The 11,119-nt window shown below is 37.7% G+C and overlaps 1 protein-coding gene and 1 non-coding gene across 3 annotated transcripts; both read right to left on the bottom strand.

The window, feature by feature from the left end:
- Positions 1-932: 932 nt before the first annotated feature.
- LOC104238455 (chromatin structure-remodeling complex protein BSH) lies at positions 933-7,907 on the bottom strand. 2 transcript variants are annotated; one of them, XM_009792810.2, is made up of 11 exons: positions 7,655-7,907; positions 7,156-7,237; positions 6,971-7,059; positions 5,965-6,059; positions 3,859-3,930; positions 3,640-3,687; positions 3,428-3,511; positions 1,871-1,909; positions 1,664-1,743; positions 1,486-1,548; positions 933-1,285 (listed from the first exon to the last, which is right to left on the bottom strand). In XM_009792810.2, exons 2-11 carry the CDS (start codon positions 7,206-7,208, stop codon positions 1,186-1,188), a joined length of 723 nt encoding a protein of 240 aa, XP_009791112.1. In that variant the 5' UTR covers positions 7,209-7,237; positions 7,655-7,907; the 3' UTR covers positions 933-1,185. The 2 variants fall into 2 exon arrangements, with proteins under 2 accessions (XP_009791112.1, XP_009791113.1); XM_009792811.2 differs by having other exon boundaries at positions 7,651-7,907.
- Positions 4,504-4,596, bottom strand: LOC138890992 (small nucleolar RNA snoR99). The gene has a single exon (XR_011407354.1). It is a non-coding gene; the product is annotated as a small nucleolar RNA snoR99 (small nucleolar RNA).
- Positions 7,908-11,119: the final 3,212 nt, after the last annotated feature.

Here is an 11,119-nt window from a genome sequence, read left to right on the forward strand (position 1 = left end):
TGAAGTTAGTTAAATTCTACAATTTAACTTTCTGTTTGTGTCAGGATAGTCAGTTCAAAAAATCAGATTCTTCGAAATCGTAAAAATGACGAGACACAAATGAACCCCTTCTCGTGTTTGAGTGAACTCCAAATTAACAGGAGCATACAAAGCAAGGTCCTCAGCTATCTTCATTGAGGTTGACACATTACCTGGAAAGGCGAAAGACGCCTTGAAGATTTTGTTTAGGATCAAAACTGAAAAGAACCTTTTTAATGTATAAAATTTTTGGTAAATGGTTCACTCATTGGTATGTACCCCCAAACATGTATTATAAGCTAACCCTCCCCACCACCCCCAATGTAATATTTCCCTTAGATGCCATATCTTTGGTTACCAGGAACTGGACAGAATTATTGTCCCTTTCCTATATTTGCCGGGTGATTATTAGCTCCCGTTTGATCATAAATTTTTAGTTTCATTTTTTCAAAAACAAATTTGAAAACATTATTTGTTTATGAAATATGAACATATTTTTGTTAGGGGGAGGGGGGTTTCAAAAAATTTCAAGTTACCAAAAAATGGTTTACGGCTGTTTTTTGGTGTTTTTTTTTCCACCCATAAAACTTCAAACTTTTCTTCAAATAAAATGCATGTCCAAGCACAACTTCAATTTTCAAAAATTCTTTTTCAAGTTTCAATCAAATCTATGTTCTATGTCTAACCTCTTACCATAATGGTGACAATAATTTATTTTTTAAAAATGTAAGAGGGTCTCGTCATGTACAAGTACAACATGCCGTAGTGTGTAGTCTACGACTGATGACGAGGCATCAACTAAGAAATGAGCGTAGTACAGGGTCCCAGCCGTAACCAGGTCCATCAACAGTCTTTGTTTCCATCCTTTGTATGCCAAAAATACAAAGTAGGTTGCTCTTACGAATATAGCAGGATTTAGAACACAACTAAATTAGCTATCATTAGTTTCTCAGCGCGGTGAAGATACATTAACACAGGACACTGAAGTGTTGCTTTCAACAAACCTATGTAGCGATCTGCGAATCAATGTTAAAATCTAAACATTATCTATAACTACCATGGGATTTTGGCTGAACTAAGACTAGGATTTAGTTTCATTGTATCATCTAAAACTTAACACGATTTCTCTTTCAAATGCTGGTATTCCTTCAATGGGCATTGACTGCATCATCGAGTAATCTTCTCTTCTCTAGCCTCGAGGGCATCCACCTCTTCATTTGAAAGGAGATCAACAATTGGTTCATATACATCCCAGTCCTTCCTTTTTCTGAAATAGTCACATTTGAAATGAATGAATTCAAAACCCGGACCAAATGGAGTCTCTGACTAACTGATATCGAGTATGTGCTAATGAGATACCATTGCATTGAAATACAGATAAAACGTCCTCGTTCCAGAACATCCAACTTCCTTTTCTCTTTCATATTTTATTGAGTGGAAATGTATGAAGAAAAGAAAGAGTCGTACCGAACAACACTTGATCTAATGCCAAATAACTTCACCAGGTCCAATGCAGGTACACCTGTCTTACTGTCAAAAAGATAATTATTAGGAAAGAGAAGTCCTAAGGATAGTGCAAGGGCATATGACTAGATTAAACAAAGATGGGTATATACAGCAGAAGCCAGAGATCAATCATGCTAACCTGGCTGAGATATGTTCCGTCACTCTGCGTTTCTTATTTGCCCTACTTTCTCTTGCGGATGCAACACTTTGCATTGCAATCTGCAGACATTAAATGGCAAAAATGGTCACAGACCTTGAAGTAGCTGGCTTTCAACTATGAACTGGTTGAAAGACAGGTAGAAACAATTAGGTCACATACACCAAATGAAGAATGATATATCCTCACCTCATAAAGTTGTTCTCGAATTGATATGGCTATTGCAGGCTGCAAAGAAAGAAGTCAACTATCAAGAAGAAAGCATCGACGGTTTTTCAAATAAAAAGGATATTGAAAAGGACAGTCTCACATAGTTGAAAAGATTTTAGGGAGGAAAGTAAAAAACTGTTTTTGTAAAGGAAATATCATCCAGTGATTAGTTTCTATAAGTAAAAAGTGATAAAGACAAACTACTAACACAACTAGAATTTAATACTTTCAGAGAAGAAACAACTACAGATAAAATACTCTCTCAATGGGATGAAGTTCTCATTTAAAAACTGAGCTACATAAGGAAAGTTTACTTATACATGAACATAGATTTAATGCAAAGGCCTACAATGCCTAGAGGTTTAACATCCCTGTTGAATGATTACTATTTAAATAGAAATTACAATCTTTCTGTTTAATTTTAACAAAAGCTCTTTATTGTAGTCTTGTTCGTCCAATTCCAATTACGGATTGGATCTTAACTCTCTGACAAAAATGTAAAAAAGAAAGCAAGTTCAAGACAAATCGCTCTAGCTGGGATTCACACAGCTGAATCAAAATAAGCAATCTTTTCTTATAACCAGTATAACAAAAAAGAGACTGGGGAAAAGAAGGATGTAATATGGCAATACCAAGACAATTACCTTATAAATTACTTGTTTCTTATGTGCAACACAATCTCTAGACTATTCTTTTGAGCACAGCCCAATATGTGTGTCCATAATTTTTTTTTAAAGACCTCTTTTTCTACATTATTCATTACCTTCCAATATTCAACTTGAAAGAAAACAGAAAAAATATATTTATTAGTCTCACTTCTTGCTTGTGGTGAAAACAAGAAAACAAAGAGTTGATATTTTATTATACTTCCAGCAAACATAACTGTTTCCTTTAGTTAAAAACAATTAACCAAAATCCATATCCTCATAACTCTATCAGTGGTTAAAGAGAGTTGGAATTATATGATGGCATATTTATGCCAGATACATCCAACATCAAAGACAACTAGGCCAAATTCTTGATAAAGGAACTGAGCATTTTGCTAAAATTTCCCTCACAAGATTTTCAAGAAATGAGACCTAGTAGCATTTTGACTTTACGATTCCCCTTGAACAGCTTTTTCCATTTACAAATTACAGAAGATCATTCTAATTGTAGCAAAATAGGAGGGAGGTTAGTTTTATCTGCATAAGTTTAAAAGCTGCAAACACTGAACCAAAAATATTCAATATCACGCATCAGAGATGTGGAAGTACCATGGAATTTGAAGGTAGAATCTTAAGGGCACAGGGCTAAGTCGTCTCCAGCTGATATACACTCCAGTTAACTCCAAAAAATAAACAAACAAAAATGGGAAGAAAAAGTAGCAAAAGGAACACCCCCCCCCCCAAAACCCTTTAACTTCATCAACCCCATCACACAAAACTATATCACATGATGATGACCATCAAATTTACAAGAATATGCAATGAAAAGGGGGGAAATTTTATTTTACCACAACCAAAGGAAAGTAAAATAAAATAAAATAGAGCTTACTCCAACTTCTGGGTCTTCAATTTCCATATCTTTACAAAAAGTCCGTGCAAATTCTTCAGGATCACTCTCGAAATTGTTCAAGTCCTGAAATTATTTTGATTTCTCTTTGTATTAGCAACATATGAAGCAGAGTAATTGCAAGTTTGATCACAGTTCTTATACATATATCAAGATATTTCAAGAATGAGACATAACCTTTTAGTCAAACTTACCCAGAAAAAATGGTCCTTGATAACTGTATGATTTACTCGGAGATCAAGCTGAATGAGCCCGGAAAAGAAAAGGAAAGAGAAAAATACAAGTACCTCATTAATGATACCACAACAGTTGTGACCATCAAAGTCAGAAAGATAGGTATCTTTCATTTCTTTTGGAATAAATTATCTTTCATCATAATGTTATTAATATCGACATAGACAATTGTGCTAAACCTTGATAGGAACAACTCTCTCGCCAGTGTACATATCTTGTCCTTCATATGACCGAAATTCTGTTAATTGTGACTGCAAAATTGGAAGTAGCATGAGAAGCCAATAAGAAATAATTTGCCAGAAACAAGAGAAAAAGAAGTATGTACACTAAGCAGCCATTTCGCAACAGAGGTCCTCAGTCACTAGAGAACTAACAAGTTTTTGTTCAGGAAAAGGACTAGCAGACATAAAGGTTTTTTTTTTTGGATAAGTACATAAAGGAATATATTGTTGAATGCCTTATAAAAAAGAAGGAATATATTGTTGAATAATATTTATAGCCAAAGGACCTACATGCTGAAACACAGGCTGGTTTAGATAAAAGTTCCTACATCAACGGAAGATATCTGGATGAGGTTTCTCCAAATTATACTGTTTTGTGATACTTTAACGACTAATTTTAACATCTTATGAACAGCCTAGTGTCCTTTACTACAAAGATCAGTTGTTAGTTAGTCAACCAATTAGATATACATTTTTCATCAGAATTAGCACGAATGCCTTAGCAAAGTCATGCATAGCATGGGCAATACTAAAACAAGAGACCAAAACATTTAATGATTTAGTATTTTTTTTCTTTTGGGGTAAATTTCTCAAATTAATCAAACTTGTACCACCCGACAATGATCAGCACAGCATCAATAAAGCACGCTGACAAAGTGAAGAATGGATTGTATGATTATGGTTCAAGAATTGAAACTTGTAACCTTTCCTTCAATATACACAACATTAACCCAAAAGAAATAGGGAGAGAGCCTACATTCTCTGACGAAGTACTTCGATATTGTTTGTCCAAGCCCAGAAAAACAAAACAAACCACCGCCAAACAAAATACTACATATAAAGCCTAATATGACGTCTATCAATATTTGACAATAGCTACAACAGTGCCCCCTCCCCTTTTTTGGGTAATCTCATCAAAAACTGTGTCGGAATTTTTGACTTCTAATTCTCCAACGAATCTCCGTCGATTTATTAGGAGATATTGTCTGAGCTGGTTTAGGCATATTCTGCATAGATCTCAGTTGTACTAGTACATAGGTGCAATAATACGATGATTAAAAGGGTTGATGACGAACACAATGTGGAATTATCTGAGTAATCAATGTGGACTTAGCTAAGGACTGAACACAACGGTATCAACGATACCAACAAGGCGGAATTAAGAATTAGTTGTTGCTCTACGCTTATATAAGCTTCAGCGTCTATCAAAACTTGCAGCGTTCCAGCAAAGAAGCAGAAAAATATAAGTTCATTCCACTCCTTTCTTTTCCTACAAAAACTTGTACGGGATACCTGTGAGATTTCAAGAAGTTGTATTTTAGAGAACTCTGGCGTGCGTAGAAGACCTATTATTCAGTATTGGAATGACATTTGACCTGAAGATAACAGATATGATACAAAAAATCATATATCCAACCCAACTAATTTGGGAACTACGGCATAGTTCATTGTTTGATATATAGTTAACTTCTATTTCATATTACTTCATCCTATAGCTAGTACAATAACAACAACAACAACAACAACAACATACCCAGTATTATCCCACATCATGGGGTCTGGGGAGGATAGTATTAAGATAATAATAAAATAGATAAAAGTGTGCTCTTTCTAACGGATTAGGTTTTAGATGAGTTGGTCACACACATTCAATATGGCTTCAGAGCATGCAGAGGTCCTGAGTTGAGTCTCTCCGCCACCCATTATCAAAAGAATTTTCACGCGCTTGACTCATTAAAAAAAAAAATCAAGCTCACACGTGCGGTCACGCGCGCGGGGGGGGGGGGGGGGGGGGTTGTTAAGATAATAATTAAGTAAATAAGGTGTGCTCTTTCCAACAACTTAAGCCTTTAGAAGAGATAGTCAGAGACATGTTTAAAATTAAACCCCAATCTCCCACCATGAATCCTATGTAAACTAAACCCAAGTATGCAAGCAGCAATTAGAGTCATACATCCTGTTCTTTCGAGCAATACACCATGAATACTATTTATACCACTAAGCATGAAGAAAGATGATGAAATGGTGCATACAACATGTACTGGTTTATGACTTATAAATTACTTGAATGGATTGAGCAATCTGAGTGATAAACCCAGGAGGAAGCTTCAAGTCCTTAACAGTTCTTTTCGCGAAAACCACCACTTCTGAGTCAGGATCTGCAGTTAATAAGTTCAGAGAGGGACAATAACTAGGTCAGTTCAAAATGATATTAGGAAAACTCAACTACAAATTTTCTTTCTTTAAAGGTGATCAGCAGAACCGTTCACTGGAGACAATACAAATGGCTTTGTATATGAAGCATCACATAGGAAAAAGCAAATAAGTACCAGAACTATCAAAAATCAGAGTGTGCAGTCGTTTTCAAGCTATCTTTTGCCAGGACATAAGCTCTATAATGTTATACTCTGCTTTTCATAATAGCACTCCGCGAAGTTCATTTACTTCATAAAGCCATGTTGAAGGATCAGGCAACCTAATAAGATCCAATCTTTATCACAACAGAGAATCCCTTATAAGGATCTTCATGTGCTAAAAAGATCTTCAGAGCACTATAAAGTCAACCCCACAAAATTAAGGAAATGGTTTGGTAATGTCTAAACTAAAATAAAAAAGTCATGTACCGAAATTCCATTGTTTGCCAGCTATTTTCCAGAGAATGCCTTCATAAAAACTTATGTTTAGCAGCTTAGATGCACATTCAATATTGTAGCGCCTCCCAGATACAAAAACAAATGAAAATTTAGTTAATTATGTATCCCTTACCTGGAATGGGCATGTCCACTCAACTTTTTCACAAATTTGCTCACTAATGATTCTTGATCATTGTAGTGAAAAACTAAAATTTTCATTTTGACGGTACAGATGAGCTGTGGTAGCATTCAACATTTAGAATAAAAGATATCAGCATTTATTGGCAGCAACTACTAATTAAGAACATCAACTATGCATACAAGAAAGCAGCCAGTTGCAACCTACAGTCTGAAACAGAAGCATCAAATTGAGTGCATATTGCTGTATCAATGTTTATATGGTGGTTAAAACTAAAAAAATAATAATAAAAACGTACCATTTGGATTCCAACTAAAAGCATCTCTAAATCTTTGACCATCAATTTCAATGTCCAGACGAATAGGAACAAGACTCTCCGCGGTTGGACTGTAAATATGCATATACTTTTTGTTAAACACTAGGAATTATTCATGTCTTATACCATCACAACATATTTGTATAATAAGGAATAAGGAGTGTTACATCTTGAACTTCACCGGGTTCTTTAGTGAGCCCCATGCCGACTGCGGCTTCATCAATGCTTCTTTTGCCGAAGCCAAATAACCTGGAATATTAAGGAAACTAGCTAAGCTTTTGTCTACACAACAAATACAAGATATCTAATGCAGGTAGACAGACATAGATTGAAAATAAATTAAGATAATGCAAATTGCAACATGGGCAGTGAGGATTCATGAAGCCGACGCTAACTTGCTTGAGATTGAGTCATGGTTGTTGTTTATAGCAAATAGTAATGCATATTTTTAAAAACTCTTTATGCAGGGGAAGCAAACACAAAATATTGTTAACTAATTCACTATTGCTAGTTTGCTACTACACATTAGCCATTAGGGTAAGGAATTAGGGCCTCTTCTTTTCTTTTCTTTTTTTTTCTTTTTTTTTTCTGGGGGGAGGGTGGGGGAGGGTTGTACTGAGTATAAAAAATCCAGAGAGAAGGAAGAAAGATATAGAAGGTACCTACAACTAACAACTCGATGTCGCCGGAAAGAAATCGCCGAGGAAGTTGCCGGAGAAAAAAAGAAGAAAGAACCTGGCGTTTGTCTGCCGGAGTTTGCTTTTTCCGTTAATTTATCAGCATCTTTTAGGTTTGGACATAAGTTTGGTTAAACTTGAAAAAAGTAATTTTTGGAATTGTGTTGAAACTGTTATAAAACAAAGTCGGTAAAATAAAGAGAATATAGAGAGAAATGCGATCTTTGTTGTATAATAGAATAAAGAAGGCAGCCACAAAGGAGATATTGGTCGTGGAATGCAGCTGTCCAAGGTAAAGTGGAAGCAAAGAAGGCAGCTTACCTGCAGTTAGTAGGGAGCACTGACGAGGAGGAGAAGAGAGAGAACAATCAAAGGTATAAGGTAGCTAGGAAGGAGGCGAGTATGGCAGTGACGGAGGCTAAGACGACAACTTTTGCTCGTCTGTATGAGGAACTAAGGAACAAAGGTGGAGAGAAGAAGTTATTCCGACTCGCTAAGGCGAGAGAGAGGACAACTCGGGATCTGGACCAAGTGAGTTGCATAAAAGATGATGACGGCAAAGTTTTGATGGGAGATGACCAGATTAAGAGGAGGTGGCAGACCTACTTTCATAAACTTCTAAGTGAAGAAGGGGATCAGGGTATTATACTTGGGGAATTGAGGAATTCTGACAGTCACCATGAATTAAGTAATTGTAGGGACATTGAGATCGATGAAGTCATGGAGGCAATGCGTAAGATGAGAAGGGCAGAGCTACCGGGCCAGACGAAATTCCGGTTGAACTGTGGAGGTGTGTGGGTAGAGCAGGCTTGGAATTGCTTACTGCATTGTTTAGTGTTATATTCAAGACTAATAGGATGCCTGAAAAGTGGAGGTGGAGTACAATGGTCCCGTTGTATAAGAACAAAGGTGATGTCCAGAGCTGTAACAACTATAGGGGCATCAAATTACTAAGTCATACTATGAAAGTTTGGGAGAGAGTGGTAGAAATGAGAGTGCGAAGGACGGTGTCTATTTCAGACAACCAGTTCGGGTTCATGCCGGGGCGATCTACCACAGAAGCTATCCACCTTATTAGGAGGATGGTGGAACAGTACAGGGATAGGAAGAAGGATCTCCACATGGTGTTTATTGATCTGGAGAAAGCGTACGATAGGGTTCCTAGGGAGGTCTTATGGAGCTGCTTAGAGGATAAAGGGGTCCCGGTTGACTATATTAGGGTGATTAAAGACATGTATGCTGGAGCTAAGACTCGGGTTAGGACAGTAGGAGGCGACTCTGAACACTTTCCAGTTATTACGGGGTTGCACCAAGGGTCTGCGCTCAGCCCATTCCTATTTGCCCTGGTGATGGATGCACTGACTCATCATATTCAAGGGGAGGTGCCATGGTGCATGCTATTTGCTGATGACATTATTCTAATTGACGAGACACGAGGCGGCGTCAACGAGAGGCTAGAGATTTGGAGACATGCTCTTGAGTCTAAAGGTTTCAAGTTGAGCAGGACGAAGACGGAATACCTCGAGTGCAAATTTGGAGTTGAGCCGACGGAAGCGGGAGTTGAAGTGAGGCTTGACTCTCAAGTCATTCCCAAGAGGGGTAGTTTCAAGTACCTTGGATCGGTTATTCAGGGGATCGGGGAGATTGACGAGGATGTCACACACCGTATAGGGGTGGGGTGGATGAAGTGGAGGTTAGCGTCGGGAGTCTTGTGTGACAAGAAAGTGCCACCGTTACTAAAAGGTAAGTTTTATAGAGCAGTGGTTAGGCCTGCCATGTTATATGGAACTGAATGTTGGCCGGTAAAGAACTCACACATCCAGAAGATGAAAGTAGCAGAGATGAGGATGTTGAGGTGGATGTGCGGGCATACAAGGATGGATAAGATTAGGAATGAAGATATTCGAGAGAAGGTGGGCGTGGCCCCCATGGAGGACAAGATGCGGGAAGTAAGACTCAGATGGTTCGGGCACATTCAGAGGAGGAGCACTGATGCACCGGTGAGGAGGTGTGAGCGACTGGCTGTAGTGGGCACGCGGAGAGGTAGAGGGCGACCTAAGAAGTATTGGGGAGAGGTGATCAGACAGGACATGGCGCGACTTAGGATTACTGAGGACATGGCCCTTGACAGGGAATTATGGAGGTCGAGCATTAAGGTTGTAGGTTAGGGGAAACTTGTGAATATTTCTACAGCACAATAGAGTGAGACTAGCCAGTTAGGAGTTAGACTAAGAATGTCATTGGTCGTCTATTGATGCAGGGCTTTACCTGCTAGTTTTACTATACCAGCCATCTATTTCGTATTTCGTATTCTGTATTTCATATCTCTTATATTGCTGTTATTTTATTATGCATTTTTATGGTACTATTATATCGGCTCTTGTTGCTTTTTTTGAGCCGAGAGTCTCCTGGAAACAGCTCTCTACCCTTCGGGGTAGGGGTAAGGTTTGCGTACATATTACCCTCCCCAGACCCCACTTGTGGGATTATACTGGGTCGTTGTTGTTGTTGTTGTTGTATAATAGAACAAACATTAATATCTTAATTGAATCGGTCAAGATCAAATCTATTTATCAAAGTGCTTCTCCGATTGCGTAAGACATCTTTTTTCAACCGAAGAACAAAACAAGACCCCGAACTGAGGGTTCGGTCAGTAGAAGGGACGACTTTGTCTCCACGGAAGAAGAATAGCCCCGCTCTCTAGCCGACTGATCCCGTTAATCATATAACTGGGAGGGAACGTGTCACATTAGAGGTGAACGATCAGAGGTGTCCTGATATATTATTCGAATTCAAACTGATACATAATGAACTGAAATCTCTTCTATTTATAGAAGAAAGGAAGTTGTTGTATAAGCTGCTACTACACCAGATATGGATAATCTTCTACGGAGAGTAATATTTATCCATAATGGAGTAGTGAAAGGATAAGCTCATTGTACCAAGTATAGATAATCTTCTACTGGGGGTAATGTTTATCCACGACGGAGTACTGAAAGGATAAGCTCATTATATCAGGTATAGATAATCTTCTACTAGGGGTAGTGTTTATCCATAACAGAGTACTGAAAGGATAAGCTCATTATACCCGGTATGGATAATCTTCTACCAGGGATAATATTTATCCATAACCGAGTATTGAAAGAATAAGCTTATTATACCCGGTACGGATAATCTTCTACCGGGAGTAATGTTTATCCATAATCGGGTACCGAAGTGATAAGCTTCTTCAGTAGGCTTATTTTCAATGGAGTACTAAATAGATTAAGAACTCGTTTGGCTTAGCTGATTTAGAGTAATTGATAAGCATTAGGTGCTGAAAAGCACTTTTAAGTGTTGAAGCTGATTTAAAAAATAAATAGTTACATGTTTAGATAAAAGTGCTGAAATTAATAATATGCAGCTGAAGAACTGGGTATACGAAGAGTTTTGTTTTAAAAAGAAGTATTTTAGG

The sequence above is a fragment of the Nicotiana sylvestris genome, chromosome 4 (genome assembly GCF_000393655.2).
Source record: "Nicotiana sylvestris chromosome 4, ASM39365v2, whole genome shotgun sequence".
Classification (NCBI taxonomy): domain Eukaryota; kingdom Viridiplantae; phylum Streptophyta; class Magnoliopsida; order Solanales; family Solanaceae; genus Nicotiana; species Nicotiana sylvestris.

Coding starts and splice junctions, on each gene's coding strand:
- LOC104238455 (XM_009792810.2), bottom strand. CDS start 7,208: ATGAAGCCGCAGTCGGCATGGGGCTCACTAAAGAACCCGGTGAAGTTC. Junction 1,910..3,427: donor TTGAAGACCCAGAAGTTGGA/GTAAGCTCTATT, acceptor CTTTCTTTGCAG/CCTGCAATAGCCATATCAAT. Junction 1,549..1,663: donor ACGGAACATATCTCAGCCAG/GTTAGCATGATT, acceptor TCTTTTTGACAG/TAAGACAGGTGTACCTGCAT.